Source organism: Pundamilia nyererei, unplaced genomic scaffold (genome assembly GCF_000239375.1).
Source record: "Pundamilia nyererei isolate P.nyererei 1_Seehausen unplaced genomic scaffold, PunNye1.0 scaffold00072, whole genome shotgun sequence".
Classification (NCBI taxonomy): Eukaryota; Metazoa; Chordata; class Actinopteri; order Cichliformes; family Cichlidae; genus Pundamilia; species Pundamilia nyererei.
In genome coordinates, this window is record NW_005187473.1 from 2,753,658 (window position 1) to 2,771,705 (window position 18,048).

The window sequence follows — 18,048 nt, forward strand, 5'->3', positions numbered from 1 at the left end:
TTGCTTAAAATCCACTGTGTACATTGTCCAAACCTTGGAAGTGGCATCCTGTAAAGGGTATAAGTAAACAATTTACTGTTAAATCAAAATAAAGATGCAATAATGGAGTGGTGCCACAAAAAATGAATATGACCATGAAGCCAAACTTTAAATCTGGACTGATGAGAAATCTTTGAGATTCTTTTCATACATGAAAGAAAAACCATTTCCATCTCATGGTTTTCCACTATCTGAGGTTCATTTTGAACTTTAAGTCCTTTACCTTGTTAGAGTGTCTTTCTCTTAAGTGCTTTATTTGCAGCATTACTGAGAAATGGGACCAGCTTTTTAGTTCAACTTTTGCCTATTTTGTGTAAATTTAAAATGCAATTGGAAACAGACCTGACTCGTGCATTGTGCCCCTAAGAGAATAAAGTTCCACAATGCCATTAAAAAACATGTATGTGTAGTTCCTCAGTCATCCAGGTCATGGTAATCTAAGAAGCTTGGAAAGAAAAGCGACTGGACCTCTTGTGTCCTTTGATGTGGTCTCACTCTTCAATTGCATACCTACAACCGAGGCAGTGGAGACTATGGAGACTCCCACTAGGGCTTAAATACCTCGGACTCTCCACCATTTGGTCTTAGAACTGAAGAAACTTCTGAGAGGTGAATGTCTTTAAGAAACTTAAAGAAGTCCAGTCGCTTTTCTTTGCAAGCTCTTTAGATTATTAAAAAACTGTTGTGTTTTTTTGTGCATGAAACAGTAATCAGAAAAATGCCCTTCAACAGTTCAAAAGACCATACTTGTCCATCTTTTCGCTGTTTTGTCTCCAGTGGGTCATGTCTTTTCTCCATCGAAGGTTTTCCTGGCTGCCAAAAGCACTGCCAGATGGACTCCGCTCTAGACGATGGGGAAACATTATTTACCATTTCTTTTTTAAACAGTGATGAAAGAGGCTCCCTGCACACAAAAAACGTGACAAACTGGCTGTAGCTATATTTACAGTACTTTCAAAAGGCACAGCTAAATAGACGTATGTATGCATGCACCTGTGTCCAGGAAAAAAGCAGAATACACTGATTATTGTGTTGGTGTAATCCTTAAATTTTGCTTCTCAGCATTTATTTCTTCCTACCTGCAACTGTGTGAGTGTGCCTGAAGTTTAAATCTCACCTAGCTGCCCCCGGCTGCGTCGCACCATTTCCTGTCTGGCCCCAATGCTGCCCAGTATGGCTTCCTCCAGCTTGGCCTTCATATCTTTGGATTTCTTAAAGGTTAGGCTGTTCATGCGTTCAAACGCCTTCTTCCCCTGCATGGTGAACACAACATGGGCCTTGTATCCATGAGGTAGAGGGTGAATGGACGGACAGAGAACACACACAGCAGGGAAGTTACTTGCAGCGAAGCACCAAGCAAGCAAAGCGGGTTAGTAGCATGAAAAGCAAATATGCAAGCACAGCACAGCAAACAACCAACACACAGCATAGCATAAAGAGCTTGAAACACACAGAAGGAAATAGATAATTATAGAACCTTTTGAAAAGAAATGTAAAGTTAGATGGTAAATGTGAAAATATTTTTAGTTAAGTTAGTACTAGAGCACATGCAAAAGTTTAGTTTTGTAGTTTCACCAAGTTTCAATCAGAAATATTATCCAGGCGCATGAGCGCCCCCAATTTTAATATAGAAAATAAACAGAAGAGGTGGACGTAACCCACAATGTAGATTCCCCCAGTATGCAGTGCGCTCTCAGGTGGGTAATTAATGCTTAATTAGCTCAAACTGTTAGGCAGTGATTGTTGATGTTACCTTGTATTCAAAGCAGGAGACGCAGAGGTAGAGGAGATCCAGAAGGCGGTTGAGCTGGGACACTGACAGGTCTGTGAACCATTTCTGTAACACTAGCTCATCAGCATTCTTTAGCACCCACAGCAGACAGATCAGCAGGCTCCGACTGGACTCGGCCGAGAAGCTCCCGTGCTGACGACTCGCCTGGAATGCGAGAACACAAAAGGAGGAAGCAGCACACGGCACTGAGATATTTCCATTAACTGCAGATAAATTGATACAGTCACTGTGTCTTGCAGGAAATTACCTGCGAGTTGAGCAAGAAGCTGCTCGGTCGGGACATCGGAGATGCGGTTGAGGTGCCTGCTATTGCCATGGCGACAGTCTGACTGATCATGCTGTTACCTTCTCCCTCTGTCTCTTCTCCGCTGGTGCCAACAGCTGCCCCCTGAGGGCCGCCCGGTCGACCCCACTGATTATGTGACTCTAATAAAACAAAAAGGAAAGAACATAAGTTGCCAAATAATCAGACATGAGACAGCAGACAAAGATAAAAACTGAGGAAGATAATACATTTGTGTTTTGACAAGGAAATTATCTTGACAAAATTGAAAGAAGACCTGAGAAAATATTTAAACTAATGTAAAGGTTTAAAAAAAAAAATCAAAAAAGTAATCAAAAGATTCGTACATTGCTAACTCTTAAGCTGCTTCATACTAAAAATGTCACCTGTACCTGTAAAATCGTGGAGTTGAGGCAGTGCCTCCATGACAATGCTGATGAGAGGCAGGTAAAGCATAGCAACACGGGCCTTGACTTCAGGGTCGGCATAGCGAGGATCAGAGTCGTGGCTGGAAAGGAGGTTGTGAACGACGCTCACTACTTTCTTATGCAGACCGAACATCCTACAGCACACAATACGAAAGAGAAGAAGCAAAACAAATTTAAAAGGAAACGAAATGGAATGTTTCAGCTCAATCACGGGACGATTCAGACAATAAAACACATTCACATTTAGAATCTTTCTTAATTAAAACATCTTCTCACCCCTCATTGTCTGGGTCCAGTATTACTGACAGTTCAGACAGTACCAGTCCAGCCAGATAATGCTGTTCTCTGAAGGGGACAGACAGCTCAAACATGTTGGCTATCTTTTGGTCCTGGACGTGTGTGGAGAAGCCAGAGCTCTGTGAGAGATAAGAGACACTATTAATAGTGTTGGACTGTACATAAATCTAACATCTGTACGCTGAAATTTTCAGAGTGTCAGCCTTTTAAGAGTAAAAATTGACCTGCGATGTTGCTGAGGACACAGAGGGAGAAGGAGAGGCAGGTGGTGTGAGCAGGCTGCAGGGCAGGTTGAGGGTGACGTAGTGTTCATGACTGCAAACAATCCTTAAGAAATCAAGCCGCAAAGACTCCAGGGTTGGGTTCTGTAAAGCATAAAGCTTTGTGGACACCTAGAAAAAGGTAACAGAAAATACTCATTTACATATTACAAACAAAAATGGAGCATGTGCAGTAAAAGAAAGTGTTGAAATGTCATCACATATTAGGCTGTTATAGTGCTGTAAATAAAGCTGAAATGCACAAAAAGGAGATCCATGCTTTAAATAGTTTAATGAAGGCCTAATCAGAAATTTCGGCACTCACCTGGCTTTTTTCCAGTCATACTGATCCTGACAGCCATGGCAATTTAAAAATTAAAAACCAAAAGACCGAGAAAAACAAACTCATTTACCTGCTTCCAGTATGCCCTAATCAGGCTGAAGACAAAACCTCGGTCCATAACTGACAGCAAGTCATTGAGAAAGAAGGCCAGGCTCATGTTCAGCCTCTCCACCAGCTCCAGATCCTGAACGGATGAGAAAACATGCTTTATACATGTCACGGGCATGCCTTGGAAATTACACCCCAAAACTTAATATGCCACAAAATAATGTCCAGAAATGACAAAAATATATGAACATACAACTTCTTTTACAGTTTTAACAACTCATAAGATTCCTTTTTCCAACTTTCCCATATATAACAATCCTGCAAATTCCTGTTCCAATCCAAACTGACAAGCCTCTTACAAACACCTCAAGACACAGAACTGGGTCATTATTTACCTTTTGGAAGCGAGACACAATGTCACCAGCGATGGTGCTGACCAGAGCTGTGATGTCGTCCATGAAGCGTTCTGGGAAACGGTTCTTCCTGGGTGATTCTAAGCGGTCAGTGAAGTAAAGGTGGTGGGTAATACTCTTCACCTGAGGTAAAGGTGTTCATTGGGTTAAAACATAAGCTGTTGGCAAGTTTTATTATCATTATTAATATTATTTTTTATTTTTACACAAAAAGAACAATGTCAGACAGACCCACATGTGTTACACTTTATCCAGATTTTGTTTTCTTACCATGAGTTCAAAGAAAAACCAGGCCTGTTGCAGAGCACCCTCACGTACACTTCCACTGCTCACCACCCACTGGAGAGCCAACTCTTCATGGAAGAGCTGAGTCAGAAAATCAAAACGGAGACAAAGAAAGAGGGATGGACAGAGAGGGAAAGGGAAAGCAGTACAGCCAGACAGAGATAATGTGAGGCACCAGAAAAAGTAACCAAGCATAATCTATACTTAGTTCGCCTGGTCAGATAGATCTCAAAATGTATTTATTTTCATGGGTTATGACATAAAAGAAGTTTTAGATTGGCTACAGACATAACCTGCTAGCAGGTATCAACTGTTGTGACCAGGAATATAGAACAAATAAGAACGCGTACTAGATTCTCTATATGAAAGAACAAGACAGCCCAGTAAAGCTTCTGCTCCTCCAAAGCTGAAAATGAACTTCATTGCAGACAGTTAGATATTAATAAAAAAAAAAAAATGTTATAGACGTGTGCAACATTTTTGCTTTTAACAAATGATGCACTCCTTTCACCATGGAAACTGCAGTATTTTGTAGTGCAACCTAATGTATATGACTAAAATACATTTCTCTCTTTTAAAGACAGAAAAATAATTCTAGTTTTACAAAGAACAACATTTTTTTAATTAATTAATTAATTAATTTTTTTTTACATTTGGTCGTCTTATTATGCAAAAATAACATTTTTCGAGTTGTGTGTATTTTATGCAACACTAAAATCCACCACAAGTCTGGCTAACATACTGACTTTTCATCAGACTGGTAAGTCTTAAATACATCATTTTAAACCTGTATTGTACTGCCTACTGGAAAGAATTATTTTATTAAAGAGTTTAAGGTTGTTATAGCAGACACACAGCTTGGTATAAAACACCAAGTAAACTAGACCTGCTTAAAAATTCTATTATAAATTGAATTTTTTCAACCTAAGTGAAAATTATGAACTTTGTCCCGATAGACACTAAACATACCCACCCACCTGTCTGTATGTTTACTGGTAAGTATGTCCTATGGTAACATAGCACCTGACTGAAAGTCAAACAGTATCAGATTTTTTAAAATGAAAACCAGATACAATTTGCACTCCCTGACTGAGCGGTGGACAATAAAAAAAGACTTTCCAATAGTCAGTGTTAGCCAGATTACAACCAACATTCACATCACATCAAAATATCCTCATATTGAGAACAAGAGGCAGATCGGTGACATACAGCATTCAACAAGACTCCACAACAACCAAATACGACATCAATCAATCCAGAGGCACACATCCACAGACAAGACAGGTGAGGAGGAGGAGGACAAGAGGTGGCTGGGGGTCGGCTCCTCCCCCAGTGCAAGTGGCTCTACCTTTTTTGTGGGCAACCGTCCTGTTAAAGTTTGCAAGAAACTGGCGCTCTCAGTGTGCGAAGACATGCGATTGCCACAGCGCTCCATGGCCTATGAGTGGGATGAATGGAACGGTGACAGCAAGGTTAGTGGAGGAGCAACGAGAGAGTGGGGTTGCACCTTCTTCCTCAGCACACAGGCAAAACGTGCGTGCTGAGTAACACAGCCCCCTCACACACACACACACACGTACACTTTTGTGATCTGTTGGACATTTTCATACATGAAGACACAAAACAACAGACACAGGACAGGGCCACAGCACTTGAAAAGCATTGTACCCATAATCTAAAACAGCCGATACATCAATAGTTTGAGCATCTTATGGTAGAGATGCAAAATGGCTACACAAAAGTGCAATCAAATGTAGTCTCAACATTAATAATGCTTTTGTGCAACACTGTAGCCATTGCTTAATAATGAGCCATTCTGCATCCCTCCAGGTAAATACAAGACCTCAGAGATGGTTTTATTGCAGGTAGCTGGACAACATCCTATGCTAAATGCTTATTATGAATGTGCTCTGCCAGTCTATGCACATTTACTGTGGTAAGCTAGGTGTGATTCTATGGCTACAATATGCCCATTTATTTTTATATTTGTATAAATTAATATGTTATGACAAATTAAAATGACAGAGGACTTAAGATCACATTAAGATGGAAATTGAGGCAGACAAAGACCACACACGTAGATGCACAGTCACACTCACAGATATACCATGCTCCAGAAATAAATGAACTGTGGTTGAAATGAGGGGTGTTAGGAGAGGGTCATGCAGGTTAACTAGCTGAGAGCAGAGGAAATCCATAGAGGGAAAGAGGGATTTATTTTTTTTTAAGGGGGGGGGGATAAAAAAAAAAAAAAAGCATAAAAAAAGAACGACTAGTCTGCTGATGGAATTCTAACACAACTCTCGTTTTCTCTACCAACCCAATTATTCTCTGAAAGATTGTGTTGGATTTAGGCTAGCAATGACTGATCACAGTAAACCCAGAAGAGAGGTCAACAATATCTGAGAAACTGCTACCATGGATTGCTCTGGCCTATATTTGGATACATCTTAATTTTGGCTACTTTTAATGCAGATACAGAGAAAAAAAGAGATGTGTTAGATGTGATTCGCAAAGAGGGCTGACACCTAAGACTAACATGGCTGGAGGGTCATGGAGGCGGCTGTGACTCCCACGTATGGGATTAATGGGAGGGTTGTGACTTGAGGTATAACAGAATACTGTAATATTCTGAAGTTTTGGTCTTTTATGTCTTTGTCTTTAGAGTCTTTGATACTAGCCACTTTGTGTGTGGTTTAGAAATATGTGTACTTTGAATTTTTAAAAAAGCAAAATGTGGTCCGCATCACAGCCAGGTCACTTAAAACCACTGCAAAGAGCTTGAAGGATAGGCTGAAAATATTAATGAAAGGTGTGAGCATGACAAAATAAAAAGACACAAAAATGAAAAACCTTAGAATGGATAAGCACTGATATACCCGATATGCCTCGCTATTAATGATTCCAGCAAAGCACACAACTAAGCCAAAACTCCAAATATCTCAGTATCCCTTAAGTGTAGGTTGTTTTTGTCGTGAGGCAAAGTGGAGGACGGGGCATTCATAAAACCACCTGCATGGTTTCTGGAGCGGACCCAGGGCTGGATCCCCAGGGGGCACTCTTAGAGCCCATGGTGTTCACCCACGAGTTGGATCGGTCTAAGCCCTAGGGGGGCCAGGGTCAAAGGACACAAGGCAGGCAGGAAGCAAGGGAACAAGCGAGCAGCACGGGGGGGAGAAGGAGGAGGGAAGGAATAATGACAAGTTAAAGAGGTTCAGAGGTCAGGACAGCTGGACGATGCCAAGGGCCTCAAAACGGTTAGCTGTCAGTAAATTAAAAATCATCACCACATAGGAGCAAAGCACAAAGGTTCTCTCTCTCCCTTTCCTTCTCTGCGTTAAACCCCCACCCCAACAACAACTACCCCTCCCTAAGAGACAAGAGAAGAATGGTTTAGTTAAGTATTAGCAGCAAAAGGAAACTCATCAAAAAAAGGGGCTGCATCCATCATGTCATGGTTACAAATATAGCAAGACCATTAGAAAGGCACATTACATCATTCAGTCACTGTTCACGTATTTGTTGGGTTTTTTGAGGGGGTTATATGAAAAAAAAGTTTGAAGTGGGAACTCCCAAATTATATGAGACAAAATACATGACCTCAATTAAAAGAATAAAATGAAATAAAAAGGAACAAAGAAATCAAAAAAAGACTGAAGAGACTATACTACTGTTAGAGTCCTCAGAAAAGACATGGCTATTGAAACAATATTTAATCTTGACTGATTTGACTTTAAACTAAATACAACGTACATTTTTCACAATGCATAATAAGCATTATTTGTGCATAGCATGTGAGTGAGTGAGTATATGTGTGTGACAGGTTGCTCGTACAACGGTTGGAGAGATAAGATGTTCAAGCTTGTGTTTGCACAACGCTCATGCAGTTTACATGTTGATAAAACTGTGGGTCACTGTGCAGAGGGAGGCCTCTACCTTGTGTGGTTTAAGATACACATATTCAGTACAAATACCTTACACGAGTCTGTCTAAAAATACATCACAGAGCAAGAGCTCCTACATTACAACAGTGTTAAATAATTAACTACAGTATCTGACATCCACATGGAGTATGTATGAGCCAAATTTAGAGCAAAGTGCTCCCAAAAATATGAGCGTGCGTTCAGGCCACATTTGGACCACATGTAAGAATTTTAGTGCTTCGTTAAAGATTTAACAGAAAACTGAATGACCACTCAGAGAAAGGGTCGTGTATGACTTGAAGACCTTACCTTGCTGCCAATGATGGAGCGGACCTCATCGTCAGGAGAGGTGGGCGTACCGGAGATGTCGGGGTTACTGTTGCTAAGACTACGGGAGCGGTTGAGGTTAAGGCTGGCTGGTCGAACAGCTGAGCGAGCCATGGTGGCATAGTGAACCGAACCTCCCAACCCTCCTGGGCCTTTGGTGACACACAACAGAAAGAAAATGAGGAAAATAGGACTTCGATGAGCCACTGCACCTAACTATCCAGTAATTAACCCATCATTTCAGAGTAGTTTATTAACACTTCTGGCAGTGGATGGCTTAACAACAAAAGCCACTGCAAAAAACCCCAAAAACCTGTATATACCAAATACAAGCCAATACTAGGGATGGGTACCGGTATCCGGTGCCATGACATAAACGGTAGTAACCAGACCGAAAAGCAGCGCACATTTCGGTGCTTTATTTTTTCCTGAAATGTCATACACTTTGGATTCCAGCCAATCATTTTACCTTTGCAAGCGTAGTAGGCGGGCCCAGGTACGTACGTTCTTTTAGAGCAGAGCTACAGGTTAAAAATGCCCAAGGCGAAGCGGTCCAAGTCTGGCTGTACTTCACAGCAAAAGATGCAAACTCAGCAGCCTGCAACAAGTGCTTTAAGCTGATACTGTGCAAAGGAGGTAACTTCTCGAATCTGAGGAAACACCTGGCGACGTATAGCATTTTGTTAAAGCCGAGAAATGCGCCGTATTTGATAGCTTGCTGCGAGACCTCACACCGAGCACATCTACTGCGGGTGTGGTGCCTGTTATCGGACCCGGAGCAACATCCCCCAAAAACCCGAAGGATAGAGTCCTGGCCCCTAGCCCTGCCAGTGTAGCAGAAATGATGACGGATGATGATGCAGCAGCAGCTGTTCTTCTCTGCGTGAGTAGCTTAATGTTGTTCGTGTGTAATTTACGTTGAGTAGGCTAACCACGTTATTACATTAATGCATGTAAGGTGAACTAGCAAACATTGTCGTAGTTACATGAGGCTGTCTTCTTGTTTGATGGCAGATACTCCCTTCACCCTGGCCAAAAAGGCTAAAATGATCAAAGAAAAAGTGGAAAACAGTTAAACATGAGAGGTTTTTGGACAAAGTTTGTGTTTTTTTTCATTGATTAAGCACTGCTTCCAGCCAAGAGTGATACCATATATGCCCCATAACTGCAGAAAAGGCTAACATTGTTATCTTTTTACAAAAAAAACAGCTGAACATGAGAGGTTTTTGGACCAATTTTGTGTTCTCCATTCTTTAAGCACTGGTTCGAGCACCGTTTAAGCACCGGCACCGTTTCAAAAGTACCGGTTTGGTACTGGTATCGGATAAAACCTAAACGATACCCATCCCTAGTCAATACACCAAAAAACAACTGTAACTTTTATCCAAAGGCTAAATCTGTTGTGATGTACAGACGCTGGCCATATCTACCTGTTAAGGATGAGTTGGTGTCTGTGTTGAGCAGGTAGAAGACAAAATGGATGTGGGAGGAAAAAAATAGTAAAAGATGAAAAGAAATAGATAAAGAAAATTATGGCAGGAAGATTTGATGAGTTAAGGGTTGAAAGGGGTTAACTTAAAAGGAGAAAATAGAAGAAGATTCAGGATAAAGAAAAATGGGAGGACACTGTAGTCACTGTACCTGGCGAGGGTGAGTTGGGGTCGGTGCTGGGCAAGCGGAAGACATAGTGGATGTATGAAGACAGCAGGCTGTTGCGGCCATGCATGTCCTGGTTGGTGTCCAGGTACTTATGAAGCCGGTTCACTATGGAGGCCATCACCTCGAAACATGCTTGCCCAAGATTCACTAAAGACAAAAAGAAGAGCTTTCTGCTAGTTAACATAATTACAAGTGTAGCCTTTCGTTTTTATCTGTTGCGGGCCTTTATCATACCTATCTGTCCAGCAATGACGGGCGGGCGCACTACCAGCAACACCAACTTGTCAAGTAGAAGGTGAAGGAATCGAACTATTGGTTCAAGTTGGGATGAGTTTAGTGCTGCAATGCTGGACTTGAGCTCAGTTTCCAGGTTGTTCTCCATGATTCGCATGTCTCCTATCCTTACTGGGAACATGTGCTCATCCAGGGCATGCACCAACGCAAAGAACTTATCCAGGTACTGGTCCTAATGATGGAGAGTTGGAGGAATGGGGGTAGAGATGAGGTTAATAAGAGAGAGAAAGTTTTTTGGCAAAAACAAATGTCAGTACCATAATGTGGAAGTGGCAAACAGAGAAAAGGAGATAAAGGAAGAAAGAAATGTGAAAAAGATTAATGGATAGAAAAAAAATACCAAGAGAAGAAGAGGGCAAGAATTAGAAAACACAATTGCGTACAAGGATGAAAAAGCTAAAGGGGAAGAAAGTCAACAAAAGTAAGCTTGGATCTATTCCTCTGTATTCTTTGCTAAACCAGCAAGTTGGCTCCCCGAGTAAAAAGCGCAAGCCGAACATTGCTACAAGTACACAGGAGAATCCAACAAGTCTAATCTGTGCCAAGAACAGTGATTTATGAGCACATTAGTCCCAGCTGGGTTCCTAGAAGCCATGGTCAAGCCCCTCCCAACACCACAGTCAAATCAGAGATGGAGTAGGCCTCAGTAAATTACTGGCAAGGTAAGAGTCACTACCTAATAAACTGGTGCTGGGAAAGAATTACAGTTTAGGTGTGAAAATAATGTTTTTCTATTAACGTTAAGTGAAATATCTTGAGTCACATTACAATAATAAATCTGTCCATCTTTGTTTCAAAATAACAGGTTATGTTGCTATTCTAAGGTTTTACATTCTAGGACATAATTTAACTAATGAATCTGAAAAATGCACAAAACTACTGTAGCTACTGTGAAGCCGTTGTGCTTAGTACTATTACCTGTGTGTGGATGGTTGAAACAGCGACCACTTCTACATTGAATACTCCTCGGTGGTTGTCTACCCACTTCATGCCCGGGAGAGGGACCTGAAGGTACAATAACGGGAGAGTAAATCCGAGTGGCCCTTACATAACAGAGAGAAACAATGAAAGGAAGGGCCAGGTTATCTGATTTGCTTGTGATAATGCAGTATTATATACTAATGATTTCTGAAGTGCATCCTGGGAATCCCATATATAGAACACTAGTTATATTTAATATAGAAACATTAGAAGTTCTCCTTTAGCTCATCTCTCTGCATTATGCTCGTTTCATTCAATATAAGCTTAAAAAATGCATCTTACATCTGGGGAGAGAACAGAGTAGGACTGTGGTGGTTTTTCCAGAGACACGGGCAGACAGAAGTGTCCCGTTCGCAGACGCCCGTTCTGCAACATGGGAATCCACTGCACACAAAAAAGAGAGATAAATGATAAACAATACACATGCATCTTCTAAATTCACTAGGAGAATGTGAGTGACTGTTTTGAAAAAGATTTGTAGGCTGTGTAAACATCTCGCTAAATAAATGAATCTTTTTTTCACCCTTCCATATGTTGTACTTGTGCTATTTTCAGTTAAATTTCTTTCATTTGTGTCTTTTTGCAAATGGGGTTTGAAGTGGGTGTGTCTAAATTCACAGCTATGAAAGAACAGAGCACAAATTTGAAATTATACACACGTGCATTATCACATGATTTTACCGTGTATCCCACAGGGGTCTCCAGTGGTGTGTTCTGCTTCTGCTGGCAGCTGACATGGTAAAAGGTGAAAAGAATGTGGTGGTGGTCTGACAGAGAGGCGGGCAGTTTGATCTTAATCTCGTCATGAAAGTCCGGAGATCTACATCAATTAGTAAAAAAACAAAAAAACAAACAAAAAGAATTTCATGAGTATCACAAGCTGATCATTTAGAGTCAGATAATTGAGAACTAATCTCTTTTGAGTGGCTTGCACTCAATCGATTAAACTGTGTAAGCATATCATACAGTTCAGGCCGCTATCTCGATGTTGCTTCACTTGGCTGATGGTTCCGGCTACAGCCACTATAACTATAGATCTTCCACTGTCTGAACACACTGTACAAGCACAACTTAGGCACAGAGAACAGTAGAAGAGTTTCTTAGCTGTATCAAATGTGCAAGTGCGCTGTTCTACCAACTGCCTGCTCACTGGTTAAGACCTCTTCAATACTGGTGATCAGTATATGTTACTGAAGGGAGCACACATCAGTCAGAAAATATGCAAAGGCTTTTCTCAATGCTTTCCCAGAAGGCTTTTAGAGAGTTAATTGCAAAGAATATTGAATACATTAGGCCTGTTGTTTTATAAACTGGCTTAACAGGCTTATGTGCTCCATTTTCACCCCCACAATTACAAATATTTATATCAATTGACCTAAACATATTCCATTTCCACCCTCAATTTTTAACTTGGGAATATTTGTCTCAAGTAAAGCAGGTCAAGTGATCTAAAAACAAAGAAATTATATAAACACATTATTATTCACTTCAGCTGAATTCTTACAAGTCCCTTAGGAGGAAACATTCAGAAACAAACAACCACAGCTATAGTAAGCCCATCAACAGATCTACTAAGATAGCTTCAAGGATGGAAACAACCCAAACTGCTTAAAAGGGTCATAGAAGGCAACTGATTTCTCATGGGAAGAAACAGTTTGGTTCTGGACCAGAACAGGAAAAATCCTGGAGCAAAAACAGCATTAGGAGAAACTTTTATTGGAAATGATTGTAGGTTATTGGCAGGGCAACCTCCATTAAAACCAACAGCAAATTCAAGATGGAGAAAGCAGTTCTTTCTTATGGCATTTCTTATTTTTAGAGATATACATGGTAAAATATTTTTTGCTAGTTCTAAGCGAAATGCAAACTGTATTGACATTTCTTCTTTTGAAGCAAATTCCTAGTCAAAGTGCCACTGTCACTCAGATATAAATAACAACAAAGGCACTGTCAACAATTTACACTAGTTATTAAAATGAACACCACTTGAAACCATCTAAAAATGAACTTAACCCAGTTCTAAAAAAAAATAGCACTGAATGTAGGACAAGCACAGATTTCTGGCCTTTGTAAGCTGGCATGCTGGTGCAGTGATCAGCACCGTCACCTCACAGCAAGAAGGCTCTTTACAACTTTGGTAAATAATAAATGCTATTCTATATATTCCTTGGTTTGCAGTGGGAGGTTTTTTCTCCCAAACGCTTGATTTTTGTCCTCTAAACAATGAGGATGTTTTACCTGATCTGCTTGTGTTTTGTCTTTTAGGATATGTTTTTCTCTCATTTTGATACAGATCAAGGTTAACATCCTTTTTCCTGATTTTTCTGAGTAGAGTTGATTTTTGACAATGCGTTTGAAACAGCACACTATGTAGCTTATTTCAACCAAAACTAGGGATGGGTACCGGTGTCGGCACCGGTTCTGACATAAACGGTAGTAACCAGACCGAAAAGCAGCGCACATTTCGGTGCTTTTTTTTCCTGAGCTGTGATACACTTCTAGCCAATCATTTTACGTTTCCGAGGATAGTAGGCGGGTCCAGGTACGTGCGTTCTTTTAGAGCAGAGCTACAGATTAAAAATGACCAAGGCGAAGCGGTCAAAAGTCTGGCTATACTTCACAGCAAAATGTGCAAACTCAGCAGCCTGCAACAAGTGCTTTAAGTTGATACTGTGATACTGTCAAAGGAGGCAACACCTGAAATCCGATGAAACACCTGGCGACGCATAGCGTTTTTTTTTTTAAAGCCCAGAAATGTGCCGTATGATAGCTTGCTGCGAGACCTCACACCGAGCGCATCTACTGTGCGTGGGTTGCCTGTTATCGGACCCGGAGTTAGCAATATCCCCCAGAAACCCCGAAGAGGAGAGTCCTAAACCTAAACCTAAACGATACCCATCCCTAACCAAAACACACCTGTTGTGGTACACCACTGCAGTGTAGGCCTCTTTGTAGAAATCAGCACAACTTGACTTCCCAAATATTACCTGAGGAATAAACAACAGTTTTACAATAAATCAGATAATGAAAAATGTATCTTTTAATTATTACCAACTGCATAATAAAAGTTGCCAAGACACTAAAAGGTCTGACAGATATTACATTCATAGCTTGACTAAGATTCAAAAACAACAATCTTCATGTTTTGGAAAATCATTGTGTACCGGCATTGCATTGCTTGGATCTTCTCCGTTCATAAATTGCACTTTCACAGTGATGTTGCGGGCGGAGCCTTGGCGGTTGGCAAAGTTCAGACTCTGAGGGTTCACATATAGCAGATTTCTGAAAAATATATGTTCAAGAGCACAGACACAAAGAGGAAAAAAATGCACATCAGAGATTCAACCACACTGGAATTAAAAGACAGGAATAACACAGTAAAGAAGCATAACACAAACCTTAGAGCAATTTACTTTTATATCAAAATCTTTTTGCAACTGAGACGTTTAACATACAGATTCATATTGTTTACATTTTCCAGGCCTTAAAATACATCTAGGAAGCAGCAGTGTTACTCATCATCACAAGGTAAACTATTATAAAGTGGTAACTTTAATACACCTCAGCAAATTTTATAATACTGCGTAGCACATTTTCAAATACAGATTTGAAAAATAATCCAAAAGGAGGGCCATATCATTTGACTACGTAAAGAGGATTAATGACCTTTAACTCTAATAACCAAGTGTCTCTGAAAGTGCTTGACCTACTTACCTAACACTGTTACATCAGTTTCCACGAACTGATCAATTAAAAGGGGCAAGGCTCCCCCAGCAGCTAAACCTATTCTGACTGGTACTTAAGGGAGGCTTGGCCTGTCAGTAACCATGAAAGGTAACCATTGCAAATAGACTTTACTTTTCAGAATGGGTTAGATAAGAGGGGAATGGGAACTGTATAAATCACTACAAAAGGATATTAACTATCTGCAATGATTTCTAATATTTTAAGATGGGTACTGAGAGCGTGGCATTATCGTCCGTAATTTCGTGCAAAGAAGGAAACCAGAATAATGTGTGGAGAATAAACGGCTGAGGGCCCTGGGGAAAATTTTCCGAATTTGAGATGCTATTTTTCCAATTTTATCAACTGCCACTTCACAACAATTGCTTCCATGTGAAGTAAGTCTCCCTATAAGCCAGACTACTTTGGTTTACACTGGATGTTTTTTGCAATTAATTCATATACATGAGATAAAAGGCACCTGGTCAATCTCTTGTTTTACTTCACAATCCCATTCATTGTTGCCAAAATGTGTGTGGTATACTCGTTACTGAACTGTTGGGAAGGAGGAGGAAGAATAGGAAGAATAGGAAGTGTAAAGCAACCTGGGATCAGCTGACAAACCGCAATGACGTAGTCGATTCTGTGGGGGATAACCCCACAGAGACCGCAGCTGGAACCACAAGTGACAAGGAATCGTGGGAATCTTTGTCTAATGATTAAAAATCTAATCCATCTTTTCCTCTGTTAACATCCATCTAGCATGTCCTAGTAATTGTCATGGCTGTTCTGAAGCAGGCTGCTGAACTGAAATAGACCCCAAGATGACATTACTGTGGCAGAGCTGAAATATCCATAAAAGCACAAATGGAAGCATTCCTGATTGGTCACTTCACCTCATCCGATTCAACTTCAGTTAATAAGTACACATGTGAAAGCAAACTTTACAATGTAGATGGCACTTAGGCACAGTTACTATTTTGAGATGAGGGGCTCCATAAGGGAAAACTGGCACCGTTTATCAGCTCTAAATAAAACATTAGCTTTCTAATAAACAGATTAGATGTTGTTGGAAAAATTTCCCAGTACGAGTAATTATAGAGTATTAAAAACTGAATTATTAATTTAGTAGGATTCTCAAGTGCTTCTTGATCTATGTGACCTGGTAGAGGTAGATTACACTCCACAAGTCCAAAACATTACCTTTGTCACACAATGTTCTGAAGGATTTTTCATATATTCTTCAAGACTGATAATGTAGTACAATAATGCAGTGAAATAATTGTTCTAGACTTGTTAAGGTAAGAATTCAGAGTTACTTTTTTAGACCCATTTTAAATTTATTTTTAAGCTAACAAAAATCTATGTTTTAACATTAAAAAGTGCATTTCTTTAAATGCATTACATGGAGACAATTTCCACTTAGTCACAAATACCCCAACCTGCTAATTAACCAGTACAGAAGAGTGGTGTCCTACCCACCAGCCAACATATAGTGAGATATTCAAGGACATGAAAATATGTTTCTACATCCCTTGAGTGAGAATTTGAAATCAGATGTCTCTGACATCAAAACATTAAGCTAGCATGTTTGAGATCTGCCTGAGTCACAGTAATAGGCGTCTTTGGACATTCCAACAAGTTATCAAATAGATGCAGTACGAGAAAGAAGTGAAACAACTTTATGGATGCCTGTCTGGGTATAAGTCTGCTGACTATCAACACAAAAATTCGAGGATGTGCCGTCTGCAGTTAAATGATGAACTCCAGCATGAGAGGTTACATGTTAACTCTCAAGTATCTTCAAGTTAGTCAAAACAATAATCACTGTACTGGAATGGAGTCTAGAGAGCTAAATATTGTTAGGAACTTTATGCCAATAAAGTAAATTTCTGGCCCATTTTACTCAGTCCTTCTTTTCCTTACCAAGTTTGTTTCCTCCCCTTTTCATATAAAAGACCAGGAATCACTCCAACCTGAGCTACTAAATCCTTAAAACCACAAATTACTAGCAAGCTCATTATAATGACTGTGTGGTATTTTAATGCATAGTAACTGTAAATTTAACAGTTTAAGCTAACGCTAATTAAGAAAATAAAGAAACAAAACTAAAAACTTGTTTTTATGGACAATTTCAAGCGTTTAACTATTTGCTTTATTTTTTTAAATGCAGCAATGTGTTACTATGACAAAATTACAACATTTATATTCCAGTTAAATATTACACCAAAACATTTTTACTGATTAGTTCCACCATCCACCACAGTTGAAGGTCAGCATATTTTACTTCCACTGCAAGCCTATAAAACTGTTTTTTGTTTTTTGTTTTTGTTTTTTACGAGTGATCCTAGTGCACAGGGATGATTCGTTAAAAGCTGCAAGCTAATCAGAAAACTCAGTATATCCCACACACAAAAACAGGCCATGACATATCTGAAGGGACAAAATGAGTGAGCAATAAAACTGTGATGATGAGTGCATAATATCCAAACTCTCTGAAATCATTCATACCCAGGAGCTCAAACCTGGCACAGATGACAGACTCAATCCCATCTCCAGACAAAAAGAGAAAGAAGAGCAAGAGAGCGAGAGAGAGAGAGTGTGTGTGTGTGTCTGGTGTGAGGCTGATTCAGCAGGATGCTAAATCAAACCCAGGAGCATTAATTACACACAGCATTATCAATCAGAGCCCAGTGAGTGCAGGGTTATAAGGTTTGAGATTGATCAGGCTGACGATCCATCAAAACAGCAGTGGTCATTGTTGGCTTTCTGCTGATCAGCTAAAGTGCTGGAGAGCAGGGTAGGGTGTGGTATGGAGAGGGGATTGGGGTTAAATGGTTAGTGTGTGTGTATGCGAGTGTGTGGGTGCGTGTATGTGTGTGTGTGTGTGGGGGGGGGGGGTAGACACATGTCGTTCGCACACTGCTGTGATTTGTTTGTTCAGAAGAAGGAG

General features: G+C 40.2%; 1 protein-coding gene across 18 annotated transcripts in view; it reads right to left on the minus strand.

Moving 5' to 3' along the window:
• The window catches only part of dock7 (dedicator of cytokinesis 7), a 45,776-nt gene that overhangs the window by 11,524 nt on the left and 16,204 nt on the right, over positions 1-18,048 (minus strand). For 5 of the 18 annotated variants that reach the window (XM_013911806.1, XM_013911804.1, XM_013911803.1 and 2 more), the window contains exons 15-35: positions 14,537-14,654; positions 14,289-14,359; positions 12,054-12,192; positions 11,655-11,756; positions 11,310-11,396; positions 10,332-10,563; positions 10,080-10,244; positions 9,869-9,889; positions 8,421-8,590; positions 7,201-7,293; positions 5,537-5,626; positions 4,174-4,269; positions 3,886-4,026; positions 3,513-3,626; positions 3,064-3,231; positions 2,819-2,958; positions 2,507-2,676; positions 2,079-2,257; positions 1,793-1,975; positions 1,157-1,316; positions 787-883 (exon numbers count right to left, since the gene is read on the minus strand). In XM_013911806.1, coding sequence (XP_013767260.1) covers positions 787-883; positions 1,157-1,316; positions 1,793-1,975; positions 2,079-2,257; positions 2,507-2,676; positions 2,819-2,958; positions 3,064-3,231; positions 3,513-3,626; positions 3,886-4,026; positions 4,174-4,269; positions 5,537-5,626; positions 7,201-7,293; positions 8,421-8,590; positions 9,869-9,889; positions 10,080-10,244; positions 10,332-10,563; positions 11,310-11,396; positions 11,655-11,756; positions 12,054-12,192; positions 14,289-14,359; positions 14,537-14,654 — 2,736 coding nt within the window. The remainder of the gene's footprint in view (positions 1-786; positions 884-1,156; positions 1,317-1,792; positions 1,976-2,078; positions 2,258-2,506; positions 2,677-2,818; positions 2,959-3,063; positions 3,232-3,512; positions 3,627-3,885; positions 4,027-4,173; positions 4,270-5,536; positions 5,627-7,200; positions 7,294-8,420; positions 8,591-9,868; positions 9,890-10,079; positions 10,245-10,331; positions 10,564-11,309; positions 11,397-11,654; positions 11,757-12,053; positions 12,193-14,288; positions 14,360-14,536; positions 14,655-18,048) is intronic. The other 13 variants (XM_005737002.1, XM_005737001.1, XM_005736999.1 and 10 more) reach the window with 7 other exon arrangements.